Source organism: Pseudoliparis swirei, chromosome 4, assembly GCF_029220125.1.
Source record: "Pseudoliparis swirei isolate HS2019 ecotype Mariana Trench chromosome 4, NWPU_hadal_v1, whole genome shotgun sequence".
NCBI lineage: Eukaryota > Metazoa > Chordata > Actinopteri > Perciformes > Liparidae > Pseudoliparis > Pseudoliparis swirei.
Window position 1 is genome coordinate 20,015,521 of NC_079391.1, and position 15,692 is coordinate 20,031,212.

General features: G+C 41.4%; 1 protein-coding gene across 1 annotated transcript in view; it reads right to left on the reverse strand.

Moving 5' to 3' along the window:
• Positions 1–15,692, reverse strand: part of LOC130192480 (tyrosine-protein kinase CSK) — a 36,057-nt gene that overhangs the window by 7,585 nt on the left and 12,780 nt on the right. The window contains exons 2-5 of the mRNA XM_056412502.1: positions 9,191–9,273; positions 6,255–6,368; positions 3,242–3,354; positions 292–511 (exon numbers count right to left, since the gene is read on the reverse strand). Of these exons, the coding sequence (XP_056268477.1) occupies positions 292–511; positions 3,242–3,354; positions 6,255–6,368; positions 9,191–9,205 (462 nt within the window). The 5' untranslated portion in view covers positions 9,206–9,273. The remainder of the gene's footprint in view (positions 1–291; positions 512–3,241; positions 3,355–6,254; positions 6,369–9,190; positions 9,274–15,692) is intronic.

Genomic DNA, 15,692 nt, shown 5'->3' on the forward strand with positions numbered 1-15,692 from the left:
CGGTTCTCAGCTGCAGTATAACGAGTTGCCGGTAGCCTGAAAATGTTAGCGTGACATCTTGATGGCGCTTTAGGAGAGAGGAAGTATCTTCACAGGCAACATGAAACAAGACAACATGTCAGTGAGTGGTCAGAGGTTTCATTTTCTTTGCGAACAACTTCCTTTCCTACCTCTTTGTGGTTTGGCTGAAACACTCTCGACTTTCGGTTCCCACTCAACGGCACTGATATAGAGCGGCCAGTGCACAATGCTGTCGGTACCTAAACGCGCTGGAAGATAGGAGTCCCTCACCTCAACCAGCTGCATGAGGTTCTCAAAGTACTCCTCCTCGTCGATGGTGAGCTTGCCGTTGTGGTAGATGATGCGGTAATGCTCCACCTTGCCGTCGCAGCTGACGCACAGGGTGTAATCTCCGGGGTAGTTGGTGCTCTCCCTCACCAGGAACAAGCCCGTCTCCGGAGGGTAGAGGAGCCGCTCGGCCTGCTCCCGAGTTATCTTCCCGTGGAACCAGCTGCGTGGAGAGGGGAGGGGGGGTGGACAGAACGTTAACGGCAAGATGAGGTGAGAAACAAAAAAGGGAAATATTATGGGGAGAAAGTGTTTAAACAAAAAACAACAAAACAAAATACACAGACATAATCCTCACTGGGTTTCTGTGTTTACCAGCAAAATAATTGTGACCTGTGGTCTCCAAAAATGTTTAAGTGAATTGCATTTCCTCTTAGAAATGTGGCTCCTCTTGACTCCCTCTAATCCGAGAGTAGCTTGTGTGTGTCCACTAAAGTAGCCCTTTGGTGGACACAAACAAGGCGCTCTATTCACGGCAATTAACCACCGCCGTACACTACATCACGGTAAAACAAAGGCACAAAACATGTGGTGAACAACAGGGAAGGAAGGCAGCGGGGTCGAACACCCCGGTTTTCTTTGGTGGCGAGGTTCACATTATGTGTGGCAGATGTCAGCCACACGGGGGCAGCAGAGGGAACAGGCTGTCCAGAGGAAGGGAGGCGAGGACTGTATCCACCGGCCAGTATCAGTCAAGCGGTCAGGGCGCGACTGGGGACAGGGGGAACCACAGCTGAACCCTTATGTAACCCAGAAGAGGAGGAGAGTTCTTCTTTGAGACATCTGTTAGAGATTCATAATAAAATCAATGAGTCCCCTGTGGGAATGGAGGGAAAGGGGCTCCAGAAGAACGACTTCTGATGACTTGAGTGTTTTCTAAAAAAAAAGGGCGGTGTAACGGAAGGAGGTCATCAAGCAGAACTGTTTAGGAGTCTTCTCATTCCTTTGAGCGTCATAAGTGGTTGGGGAAAAAAAGAGTAAAAAGTGTACAACAGACTGCAAGAATCATACCATGATCACTCAAAGTGACCATCTCCAAAGTTAAATCCAATCGGAGCAGCAACGTAGGAGGAGCTCTGGACTTTAGCAGCTCATGCACGTTTCCAAAGCCCTCCTGGTTGCACGAGGCTAAACTAAAGTTAGCTCTTCAGACCACACATGCAGCATCGAGCCAGAGCCGAGTGACCCCCGCGGCCGCGTTGAAATCAGTGCAGACAGGCGGCGTGAGTGGCGACAAAAAGGGAGAGGTGAAAGCTCTCAGCGGCCGGCTGGCGAAGTGAGACAAAGAGGGTCAAAAGTCGATTTCAATGTTTCCTGCCAACAGGATGTTACAGTGGCATGCCGTGGACTCTAAGCGCCGCTGAACAATACGACGCAAGGACAGGGCGGTTGAGTCACACAACACACGCCCTAATATTACAAAGTCAATATTATTATAACACATTTGATTATATTCTCTATCAGCACACAGCTAGAAAGACTGACTAGCTGTATTTAACAATACACGGGAATGGTGGGAAATATTATACCGCTATGAAACTTCCCCAGTTGATTATTTATATAAATACGCTTTTATCAATTAGCATTTGGAAGAATTAGAATTAGAAGATCTACAGATGCAAAAAGACAAAGCAGTGAAACAAAAACACCTAAATGTGTATTTTGGATGTTTTCTTTCCACTAGTCTGGAAGAAGACCAGAACCCAACATCTTAATTTTGTGTTATTGTAATTAGTGGTTGGTAGATTTGGATGCAAAAAAAACACTGGTGTGTGTGCGTGTGTGTGTGTGTGTGTGTGTGTTCTGAGGACCCTCAGAGGGCCACACTGGTTTGTCCGGGGCAGTTTTAAAGGACTGTACTCGACACAGATGAGACCAGCAGTGAGGCTACGCGCTAACGGAAAATGGGAGGTTCTGTGTTTGCTTCTGGCCTCTGACACTTAAGAATATTAATGCATTAAACTTTAAATCTCAAATGTCCTCCACTAAAGGATTTTTTGTTAATCTTCTTTTATTAAAAAAGAACCATGTGCTGTATTTCAAGGTGCCATATAAACATAGTTTATAGTTCATTATTATGAATGCAGTTGATGGTGGAGCATGTCTCACAGAGCACCACTTCTCTGCGAGAGAGTTCCTCTTATTATCATCAGACACTTCCTCTTAACCGAAACCGTTCAATTAAAAGCTTCTCTTAATCTGTAAAGTCGCACGCAATTGCTCACGCAGCTTTTCAGATGACGGCATTTCATAACTTGTGATGATACCGCTGAGGCCCGGGTGCTCTCGGCCGGCCTGTCTCGCTTCATTTGCATAGGCCTTTCGTTAAGTTTTCCTCTTTTTTTGCTCTTTAAAAAAAGAAAAGCTGCCGTTTCAAAGAGCCCGATTAAATGTCGTGCGCAGCTGGTCCCGGCCTCCGTGGCAGCCGGACGCAGCCGAGACAGAACACACAGAGTACGAGCCCAAAGACGGTAAAAGACGGAATTTCCACCTTTTGATGATTTAACTCACTTCTGACATCACCACACACACACACACACACACACACACACACACACACACACACACACACACACACACACACACACACACACACACACACACACACACACACACACACACACACACACACACACACACACACACACACACACACACACACACACACACACACACACACACACACACACACACACACACACACACACACACTTTTATTTGGAGTACCGATGAAAATAGGCATGTTATGAACTCAAAATGTATGTAGACAAGACCAAAACATAATTCAAAACAATGTTTAAATGAGTATGTTTCTAATCAAATACACAAGACATTGATTACAAACGGAAACGTTAGATTGGGTTTCCTCCTCCATTACCCTCCCGGTACTTACGGCATAAGACTAAGCTTCCCTCCTGATTTGACTCCTTCTCTTTTCTGGACGTAGTTCGCCGGGATGGTGCCCTCTCTGCCCACCGAGTTCCTCGCTCTGTACCAGTTGGGATCCTGAAACCAAACACAGCCTTAGTGCTGCTGATAATAACCGGGAGTCTTCCCGTGCATGGCGAGCAATTAATGTCCCTTATATCCCTCCCTAAACGCAGCTGGCAGCAGAAGTGATGCTTACATAGCTGCAGCACTCAACACATAGTGGAGAATGGATAATTAAATCCACTTATTGGCATAAACTGTTGAAGAAATTATGTTCACTGGCATCTCGGGTTATATATTTAACCGATATACCGGATCCTGTAGCTCTTATTTTCGAGCTCGTAGACATACATTACAGTTTATTTTGCAAATTGCATTGGACTGTTGAGTATTTCAGTTGATATATTAATGGTATTAGGATATTAGCATCAACTATAAACTATTGGAATTAGTTTGTAATTTAACGCAAAACAAAAAAATACGAACATCAATTCTTATGTAAAGACAGGAGTCATTTAAGTGAAGATACTGTGGCCCAAATACGACATTACGCACTGATTGCAAGTTACTAAATGTTATTGTTTGCTGAAACAAATCAGTTATATGAAACTGCTGCGTTGGCCATTGTAAGCTAGAAGAAGCACCTGTTCTTTTACCGATCAATAACAAACTGCTTTCTGAGACCTGGAAGAAGACGTGGTAATATATAAGATGACATGATTGTAAAATGTTCTTTTACCCTCAAAATTGCAATTGCAAGTTTCAAGTATTAATGATCATTAACTGTGGAAACAGAAACTGTGCCATATAATTCTAGATAATTAACTCTTTTTGAATTGTGTGTATGTATGTATATATATATATATATATATATATATATATATTAGAGATGCACCGATCAGGTTTTTTGGTGCCGATCACCGATCACTGAAATCAGTATCTGCCGATCCGATAATACCGATCACCGATCACGGTGTCGATTGAAGCATTCTATTTATTGTGTAGCATTATTGCCTAGGAATATGAGGAAATACATATATAAAGCACCTCAAACATTAAAGAAATTACCGATTTCTTTAAACATTTAGGACTTTTACTTTGAAAAATGCCCGAGTTGATACATTAAAATTGATTGATTGCCAGTGTAGGGGATTTCAGATATACAGGACTGTCTCAGAAAATTAGAATATTGTGATGAAGTTCTTTATTTTCTGTAATGCAATTAAAAAAACAAAAATGTCATGCATTCTGGATTCATTACAAATCAACTGAAATATTGCAAGCCTTTTATTCTGATTTATTGCTGATTATGGCTTACAGCTTAAGAAAACTCAAATATCCTATCTCTAAATATTAGAATATCATGAAAAAGTATACTAGTAGGGTATTAAACAAATCACTTGAATTGTCTAATTAACTCGAAACACCTGCAAGGGTTTCCTGAGCCTTGACAAACACTCAGCTGTTATAAATCTTTTTTTTTACTTGGTCTGAGGAAATATTAAAATTTTATGAGATAGGATTTTAGAGTTTTCTTAAGCTGTAAGCCATAATCAGCAATATTAAAATAATAAAAGGCGTGCAATATTTCAGTTGATTTGTAATGAATCCAGAATGCATGACATTTTTGTTTTTTTAATTGCATTACAGAAAATAAAGAACTTTATCACAATATTCTAATTTTCTGAGACAGTCCTGTATATGGAACACATATGCATCATTCATTTCCTGGAACTCTTGGGGAAATCTATATACAGGACTTTTCTGAACACCCAAAAGTCTGACTTATTTTTATAAACTCTTCCTTGGTACAGTAAAAATGTTTTAATGTTAGCATAATTTAAGCTAAATCTCAGAAATGATCTCTAAATATACAAAATCAGTTCATTGTTTACTTTTATATGTTAGTGTATGATTTGTCGACATCTTATTTTGACAAACGGATGTTGTTTAACCTGGTTCTTTCCGCTAACTTTGCAAAACCGGATGTTGTCACTTAAATCCTTCCGCTAACTTTATCAAAACCCTCGCGCGCTCCCGATCGAATGCGTTTACCGTGAACATCAGTCTATCGGGGCAGACATGTGAGTGTCGGCTGATTTGACTGCAGTGATTCAACTCGGGGGACGGGGACGCCGCTCGGTGCGTGAGGATCCCCTCGTGGACCTCTGACCTCTGCCGGCCCTCGCCGGGCGCATCGTCTCCGTTGCGGTTCGCTGCGATTGAAACGTCTCTGATAGTTCTCGCAGATGTTACGTCATCTGATCGGCCAAGTTTGATCGGCCGTTTTGAGAACGCCGATCAAAAGAGATAATGGGAATATCGGCCGATCAGATCGGTGCATCCCTAATATATATACACACATATACACTACCGTTCAAGAGTTTGGGGTCATCCAGACAATTTCGTGTCTTCCATGAAAACTCACTTTTATTTATCAAATGAATTGAAAATTGAATAGAAAATATAGTCAAGACATTGACAAGGTGAGAAATAATGATTAATATTTGAAGTATTAATTTTGTTCTACAAACTTCAAGCTCAAAGGAAGGCCAGTTGTATAGCTTGTATCACCAGCATAACTGTTTTCAGCTGTGCTAGCATAATTGCACAAGGGTTTTCTAATCAGACATTAGTCTTCTAAGGCGATTAGCAAACACAATGTACCATTAAAACACTGGAGTGATAGTTGATGGAAATGAGCCTCTATACATCTCTGGAGATATTTCATTAGAAACCAGACGTTTCCACCTAGAATAGTCATTTACCACATTAACAATGTATAGTGTGTATTTTTGATTAATTTAATGTTATCTTTATTGAAAAAACAGTGCTTTTCTTTGAAAACTAAAGACATTTCTCAGTGACCCCAAACTATTGAACGGTAGTGTATATATATATATATATACATACATATACATACATACATATAGATATAGATATATATATACATACACATACACACACAAACTCACCCTGGTGGCTCCAATGATGGTCAGTAAATCTCCTTTACAGAAAGGCAGGTCCTGTTCGTTGGCAGTCTGGAAGTTGTACTTGGCTACACACTCTGTGCCAGTCGACCATGGTGCCTACATCACGCAAGACATAGAGGAACAAACGTTTTGTGATTTTTCACACAAACACACACACAGCGCCACCATTTGTTATTAATTGGTAAGAAGACAAAAAAAAACAGACCATATCTTAAAATCAGATTGAGAGCATGCACAGATCCCTGGTAATAACATATCTCTGTGGATACACCCCGAGGTAGCTGTGTAAATCCTAGCAAAAGGTTGAGGAGACTGCCCTGCGGAGAGCAGGAACTACAGAGGCAGTGAAGTTGAGTTGAAGAAGGCCGGAAAAAAACCGGTGAAACCAATAGACCGGATATAATGCCTTCAAACTAAGTATGTGGTTTTAGGCTGATTATTTCACATTGCCGCAGAAAAACTACATTACACCAAGCGGCAACCTCTGGGTCTGTTAAGTCAAACCAATGTGGAAGGGCGGGGCCATCGTGATTGACAAGTCGCTACCACGCCCAGAATCGTTACGGCCATCTTTAGGTCAGTCCTCGGCAGTCCAAATATGGTCATTTCCATTCAGTGGTTGCAACATTTCAAGATGGCAATGGCTAAAATGCTAAACTTCAGTTTTCCCAAACTACAGTCCACAAACCAATGGGTGAGGTCATGACAACTTTGTCCACGTCTTATACAGTCTATGCATAATACCAGATACCGCACTCTGATCTTTCGGTATGCGAGGGGAAAATGTGTATCGAAAAACAAAATGTGTTTCAGCTCTCTGGTCTAGTTTAACTTGTTTCTTTAAGGATATGATACACTTTCATTATCTACAGTCCATAGCTTACAGGATTTAGGAGTTTCTCCGTTTTAGTCAGCGGCTGTCAGTCTGCTATTATTTTGGCCAACTGTGGCCTTCTCACAGCTCGCTATCCTGTTACTGCAGTGGGCTAAATGCACTAAACTTAATTAAAACAAACCATCCGCCCACATGAAGTTGCTTGCACTGTGATGGACTCATTCTCATTGCTGCGTTCCAAATTAGTTATGTCTCATGTAAACAGCATATTCTGTTTGGACATTATGAATTAGGCCTTATTCCAAAGGGAGCATTTTCCGAGTAAGACCTCTGGGACGTGCCGATGTTGTTCATGTTTTAGGGGCATTCTTTGGACATATTCAGCGCATTCGGAGTATCCATCTCAATCTGGATTTTTTACAGATCTTTGGGACCCACTCTCAGCGCGTTGTACACAAACCGATTGACCAATAGTTTTCAAAGTTAAAGTAAAGATGAATGCCTTAAGAAAAGGAGAAACTCTTCTACTTTTAAGCAAAAATCTGTGATGTTTTTAAGACAGTGGATTTCCACAGCTGTATGTAAACGTGAATATTCGTTGTTATTAGCCATGTAAACAGTTTGAGGAAAAAAAAATGTTTAGGTCATTGACGTCGTCAATGACAGCCCAGCTGGAACAGTCTTCAGTTTTTTCAGTGAACCCTCAACAGATATGAATTGATAACCAATGAGACACCAACAGGTGGAACAACTTCCACCTTCATTCATCTTTTTGGTGTGTCGAGGTGTGTGAGCTCAGGTCATTTCCTCAAACACAAAACCTCAAGACAAAAATAACCTGTGAGGGACATCTGCTCATCTTAAACAAAGTCATTACATCACAGTCGCTGCCTCAGAATGTGCTTTTCCGAGGGCGTCTTGAAAGGCCAGCTGCGCTCATCGTCAGTCACTCTGAATAATGTAAACGTGGCAGCAGCGTGCCTAAAATACAAATGAAATGACAGCTGGCATGAGGATGCTTTGTGCATTCAGTTTGAGCCCGTTAGATTGGGAGCGGCGGTCGTGATCAAAAGCATACCACGGTAGAGGATGAGATGAAACGAGAAAGCCAAGAGCACAAAGCAGCAGGTGTGAGGGAGCCGGTGAGGTCCTCGTACGAGTCGCTTTACTCCCGGAGAACGGGGGCGTCTGAAGCAGTCTCAGTCAGTACCGCATGGTGAGTTAAGCCGTGATTAACAACAAAAGGACTTTATGACAACTGTTTTTACTGGGCAGGGTGTGTTACTGCGGATATTTCCTTGAGGATCTTTCGTCATTTAAAATTATAGCCGAGCGCAATACGAAACTATGGAAGAAAACCACACACTGCGTCTCACCTGAAGTTGCATTCACATTTTATATCAAACTGAAATTGACTGAAAATAAAAACATGACATTCAAGTTAGGATCCAAAAACCTCTTCTTTGACCTCTTGATCTAGTTCTAGAAACACACTATCACTGAATCCATAATGCATAAATGGTGCTAAAAAAGGCAAAAGTAGCTCAAATATTCTGAGATTAATTATTGATTGTGGTATTACAACATCAAATATTATTAGTTGCAATTCGGATTTACTACCCAAAAAACATGATGAAATCACCAGATTGCTAGTAAGAATCCAGCCTCCATCCGTTTAAAAAATATTATATTATTTTTATGTTCTCTGTAGTGGAGCACTGTCCTGTGTTAGATCAAAAACTGACCGAGATCAATAAGGACAGAAGCGGGAGGGAAAGTGATCGGAAGTCAGCTCTTGTGAAGCATTAGTTAAAGCAAGGCGGCGGTCGGGTAATGTGAAACCACTATCAACGTTGATAGATGCATGCTCTCCAGCTGTGTGCATTCATGCCGTGCTACAGATGCAGGTTTCTGTCAGCACCTCCTGCTCACGCTGGCGTATGTGCTACTGGATAGATCATCTTCATCGAGTCAAGTCATCTCAGGGAAAGAGACTGTGACCAAAAAGTTTATATTTTGAATATAAAAAAATACATAACAAAACAAGTCGTTGAAAGAAGTCACCTTGAAAAAGTTCACTTACATGCATCCCAGACATGATGAAGGGAATTGGGCAGCAGGTGTCCTCGGCAGGTCGCGGTCACTGTTCAGCCAGTACCATCAGAGCTGTGACACAACAACAAAAAAAGCTTTACAAATACCAACAACAATCACTTTATTTCACAGGAGAAGATGTGTTCCGACTCGCTTGTTTTAGACTCATAAGACCACCGCTGACAGTGGTCCATATTGTAATATGTTGACGTGTGTATGCACATCCCCAAAACTAAACAACCACAGCTTGCTTCCCAGTGAAGTAGAAGAACGGCCAACATAAGAAAGTTAAAGTCCTTCAGTTTAGGAAAGCTAGGGGTGCAAATGCATCAAAGAAGCCTTTAGGTGAATATGTAAAACACGCAGTGCACATGTAAAATGAAGAAGAGATATGTTGTGGCAACAATGACAAATATGGATTCATATTATTGTAAACAAATCCTACTTCTCTACAAATGTCATTCACACGTATTCTTATAATTTTAGTTGAATAAGAATGATACATCATGAAATAAAATAATTTTATAGCACAACAAATTCAATAGTTTCTGCACTTTTACAACGTTCTTTTACATCTCCCTAAACAAAAGAAACTTTTCTAAGATATGCAAGACCGATTTCAGTATATAATATTCAATATCTGTGATTCCAAAGTGTGCGTTTTCCACCCCATCTCTTAACCGCGACACGGACCTTTAAAAAGGTGTTCAATCAGCCGTTTAAAAAGGTGTAATATTAACTGAATGAGGCCTCCCGCAGTGGCTTCTCACATCCGACCAGCCAAGAGAACGGGAAGTTTAAAAAAATGGGACGGGAGGTGAGTGAGAGGGAGGAAGTGGCTGACGCATATTTTCCAGTGCTTTGAACGAGTTAGGGAGAAGCCTTTAGTTGTCCAGAGTGAGTACTCTTAACAACAACTTCAGTTTAATTCATAGCGCAACGATCCCGTCCAGAAATTATGTTCTTTAACATCTCCCTTCTCTTTGATTATGTCCCAGTCCGTTTGCATGGACAGTAACCTTTAGTCCACCTAGCGAGACGGTAATAATAATAATAAAAATGTTATTTATATAGCACCTTTAAAAACAATGTTTACAAAGTGCTCCACAGAGAGTCAAAGCTAAACAAGTGGAATAGAAAGAAACCAATATTACTTTTAAAAGTATATATTAAAATTAAAAATTAAAAATAAATTAAAAACCAAATACATTTAAAATACATTTAAAACAGACAAACTAAATTAGGGGAACCAACGTTCTGCATACAAAGACTAGATCACTTAAAAGCTGTTCTATAAAAATGGGTTTTAAGAAGTGATTTAAAAGAAGTTACTGGTTCTGCAAGCTTTATCCCCTCTAGTCTTCCCACATGCAGGGCCATATTGTCATCTAAGACCCGTGAAAAAGATGCATCTTCTTCCGGCCGGCGCGATCCCCGAGAGCATCCATGGCCAGGCTTCAGAGTGCCGGCGTGTCCCACGTTCAAACAGGAAGCGGCCTAATTGCAGATCTGTATATGCACACTGATAGAGACAAATATATCCGAGGCCAAGCTGCTCTGCTGCGCCCAGAGGGCACCCGCTTCACTCCCCCCCCCTCTGCTTTTACATTTTTAGTGCTGGAAAAGAGCACTGCGGCTCACTAGCCTGCAGCCACGCCACCGAGCCAGGAGCGAGAGAGAGAGCAATTGAGAGAGAGAATGAGAGAGAGAGAGAGAGAGATATTCTTATCTCTCTCCAGCACTGAGGAATGCCTGCAAGCTGTTCAAGAGCTTCGGCATCACAAGACTCAAGTGGTGCTCTGTAAAGGCTGCGAGTGAAATGAGTTCTGCTTCAATTCAATCGTCTTGGGCGGACATACACTTTCTCACAGAGAATCGTTGAAATGAAACCCCCATGCTGAAAACAAATGCGTTGTCATCCTGTCCATGTTTGAGGATCAAAAAGAAGGCGTAGATGCTCCACGGCCAGGTGTTACGCATTGTATTGTGTAATGTTGCCCTTTCTGAGTATCTATGTAGCATATGTTTTAAGATAAACAATGGCTATGCTTCAAAAAAAGAAAAGAAAGCAAGGTGCTACGTGCATTTGGACATGTTGCTGCAGTTACCAGTCAGAAGATTAAATACAAAACCAGGAAGTCCAGGCTTATCAGATACCAAGACAGTGCACAATAGTGTACAGGACTGTCTCAGAAAATTAGAATATTGTGATAAAGTTCTTTATTTTCTGTAATGCAATTAAAAAAACAAAAATGTCATGCATTCTGGATTCATTACAAATCAACTGAAATATTGCAAGCCTTTTATTCTTTTAATATTGCTGATTATGGCTTACAGCTTAAGAAAACTCAAATATCCTATCTCTAAATATTAGAATATCATGAAAAAGTATACTAGTAGGGTATTAAACAAATCACTTGAATCGTCTAATTAACTCGAAACACCTGGAAACACATTTTCAAATGTTTGATTTTGTTTTGCTGTTATAAATCTTTTTTTTTTACTTGGTCTGAGGAAATATTCAAATTTTATGAGATAGGATTTTAGAGTTTTCTTAAGCTGTAAGCCATAATCAGCAATATTAAAAGAATAAAAGGCTTGCAATATTTCAGTTGATTTGTAATGAATCCAGAATGCATGACATTTTTGTTTTTTTAATTGCATTACAGAAAATAAAGAACTTTATCACAATATTCTAATTTTCTGAGACAGTCCTGTATATTCCTTTAAAAACACGATTTTACATCTCCGGAAAGTTATTACCACAGCGAAGACATGGCAGGTCTTGATGTCTGCCATGTTAAACAGCAGAATTAGAAATGGTGCATGGTATTTTTATGTTTTATGCGGTGCTATAGTTGGTCCACGCACATGATCGAGGACTAGCCGAGCGCCTGACACCAACCTACCAGATGCATCACTGACAACGTGCGGCATCCTTCGTTGCACTTCCGTGGGCGCGGTGCTTTATCTCCTGCCACGCCGGATGACAGCAGTATTATTACCTTTTGTGTCCTGCATGCATTAGAACTACTGTTCTGTTCTACTTTTACTCTCGGTCTCATTCTTTGTGCTCCACTTCTGCTGCTGCACTGGCGGCGCTTTGATGAATCTAGATGAAAGTGATTAGAGTGACTGTGGGCTCTTGTTGCTCATCTACTAATCTCGTTACACCGCATTAATATTTCACTGCACTGTGCCTTGAAGACAGATCCCTGCATATTCATTATTCACTTTGCAGAATAAAGCAATGTTTTGTTTCCGTTCTTCCCCAGCATCCAGACTCCTGGAGCTCCATGTTGCTCTGTTCCAACACAAAGCAGAGCCTGCAAAAACAATAAAATACAAAAACAACCTGTGGCAAGTCTGGATCTTTGCTCTCAGCCACCCGGGCCTTGTTGTGGTCTTCTCAAAGGTGTTGGAAAACAAGTCAGCTCCGTCTCTTCCACCTTGTGGAGCTATCCGTGAATTAAAGATTCCTGCTACACTCACATATTATTACAGATAATAAAACAGTAACTTTGAAAATGTACAAACGTGTTCCCTTTGAAAGGTATGCTGTCGTTAGTGTAGTTCATTTGGGTCTCTGATTGTCATATTGTTTCTTTTGCAGCAGAGTTTCCAACAGCTTATTGTGCTTCTCTTTGCTCTCCATAGATGTTATTATATTTGGACATCAATTATTTATCTTTTATAAAAAGACAAAAAATACACCACGAAGAAGAAGTAAAAAAAGTTCCCAAGCAAATGAGTTTCCCAGTTCTCTTGATAATTCTGAGCGATCCATCTCTACATTTCTGCAACATAGGCTCCCATTTAAAATGTCAGACATTTACCTTGCACTTACAATCCAGCTCATAATAGCTCCGTTTGTGCCGGAACCTGCTATGTCAACGTTTAGCCGAATGTTGCTCGGTCAGACCTCCAGATCAATAAAACTTGGCTGGAAATCACCAGAGAGCTGGTGTTCAACTGAGAATGTTGTTGTCAGATTCCTGCAACTATGGTGGCAAAAGCCTCGGGTTACGTGAACAGGAAGTCTGCTCCAAGCAGGTCCAAGGCCATCCGCAGATTACGGTCCTGCTAACACAGCATCTACCGGGGCTTATAAAAGCCTACCTTTAAAATCAGGATGTCACTAATTGTGCCGAGAGAAATTACATTTACTGAGCCACCGTTTAAGCAACAGCTCTCATCTCACTCGACAAAGGACGGCATTAAATAAAATCAACCAGTAAACAACATTCCCATCAAATTGCAAGTCTGGTAATGCGACACAAGAGCTCTGTATGCTGCAGAGAGCACTATCCACACCACACCAACAGGATTAAGGGAGCATTCGATCTAGGGTTGTTTTTTTGAAAATGAGAACCATAGTATGTCAAGCCAACTCCAGACGCAGAGATCAACATCTGTTTACATCCAGGCCGGTCTGTGACCAACTGACTGCCTTCCTGTATGAGGAGAATGTTTGGCTACAGCCGGGCAAATTGTTGTCAACCTGTGTTTAAAGGTTTATTTACAGTATTGTATAACCACATTTACAGAGACTGTCTATCTCTAACCATGTCAAAATCCCATCAACAATATCTTATCTCTTAAAAAAGGGGCTTTTCAAGGCTAGCATCTCAAGTATAGGGCAGCTATGGCTATCCAACCTTGACTCAGGCTCAAAGAGAGTGTATATGTTAGAGTGTACACTAAGCAAAATAAACAGGGGGAAATATGGAAATGTGACCTACTAGGTATGCAAATACACAACATAAGCTCACAAAAACAACAATCACGATGCAGAGTAGACAGCATGGAAGTGTCAACAACAAATGACTGGTGGCTGCATCACATTTCCCCGTATGTAAAGTACTTGACAGCAGGCCCGGCAGACGATGAACCAATGTGAGGCGAATTACTCGTCAGTGAACAAATACAATACCTCTGGTTGGGAAATATGCAAATACAAGACGAGTGGACAAAAGCGAGGTAATAGACTTTTGTGCCCGTCATCAATTAGTGTTTACCCGTCATGGTTTCACATCTACAGACATTCATCTGTCGACAGACGCGTTGCTGCTTCTAATTACAGGATAAACCTGTCGTCATCTACTTGACCACTCCGCTGTTCAAACTGTGAGCCCCGGCTTCCAGTAACCACGTTGAGTTGTGTGTGTGAGAAATACATCCTGATCAAAGGAAATGCAGGAGGTTACGTCGAGTGCAAACCAACAGTAAGTGCAAGTCTAGCGATAAGTGGTTCGCACGGTAAACCACGGACAACCACGACGTCTTCAGTACATCGCCGCATAGTGCAAGGCCGAATAGAAGAAGCAGAAAAAACAACCAAATAAGAAATTGTTTTTTACCATTTATTTATCATTGCAGGACTGAAAAAAAGAAAGAAAGAATGTGAAGTGCAAAGTCATGTGAAGGTCTTGAGGCGGCTGGTCAAGTGGCTGATGATGCTTTTCTCATCTCATTTACACGTATGCATGATGTGCCTGTCGCTGTGTTCAGCTCCACATCTGGGTATTGTATGCGAGGTATTCCAAGGTCCGGAGAGAACAATAGACAACCCTTTTTTACTTGTTCTCACCGTCAGTGCCCGCTGGGCATGTGAAGTACAGCAGGCAGTCGGGCTCAGACATACCGACCGGAGTGAATGAGCTGAAGACGCCTGAAGCTGCAAAGATGGGGTTGGCAGTCACAGCAGCATACAACAGACAGGCTGAACTCAATGCCATCAGGTACTTACTTCTATATTAAGTAGATATGCTAATCTAGAAATTAGTCAACCAGCACTTGAAGCCAATCCTTTATCATCTGCAGGTACACTAGACCATTGGAGGCCACATTGCATATAACTAAATAGACGTTACAGACGGACAGGAGAGAGCTAAGAGTAAATAATAAAAAGGGAGTCGATCTCGGAGTAAAATATAAGTTGAGACTGTGGCTTAATCAATCAATATCGGTCCCTGCCATCTGCCATGTGAAGCATTTCTAGCCATCTTTTTTATTATTATTTGTATTCCTGTGGTGCCCTTTTCGCTGTCCCAATGAAACTCTGTTTTCCCTGCTCTTCTCTTTGGCTCAGCCGCCAGCGAAAGGAAACATGAACGAAGGGTTGAGGTTACTTTTTGCCAACAAATAAAAAAATAAACGCTGCCCAACACAACCACAGTCTTCTAGCGGTCAACCGACTGCTGCACTGGAAGGATTAGAGATTAAGTGCCTTGCTCAAGTGTATCTCACTGTTAATCGCTCTGGGAGAGGGATAGCCAGATTAAAGACTTGGCCTCTGGACAGATTCACCAGATGGCTCGGAGGTTTGAACTAACAACCTCCAGTGCACACTTTACACTAGATCTCTTTTCTGACTTTCAGACGGTGATACGACTGAGTACACACACACACACACTCTCACTGCAACGAGGAATACCAACAAAAGTACACAAGAGGTAGGAATGCGAGAGATCTTAGTTATATTGCCTATC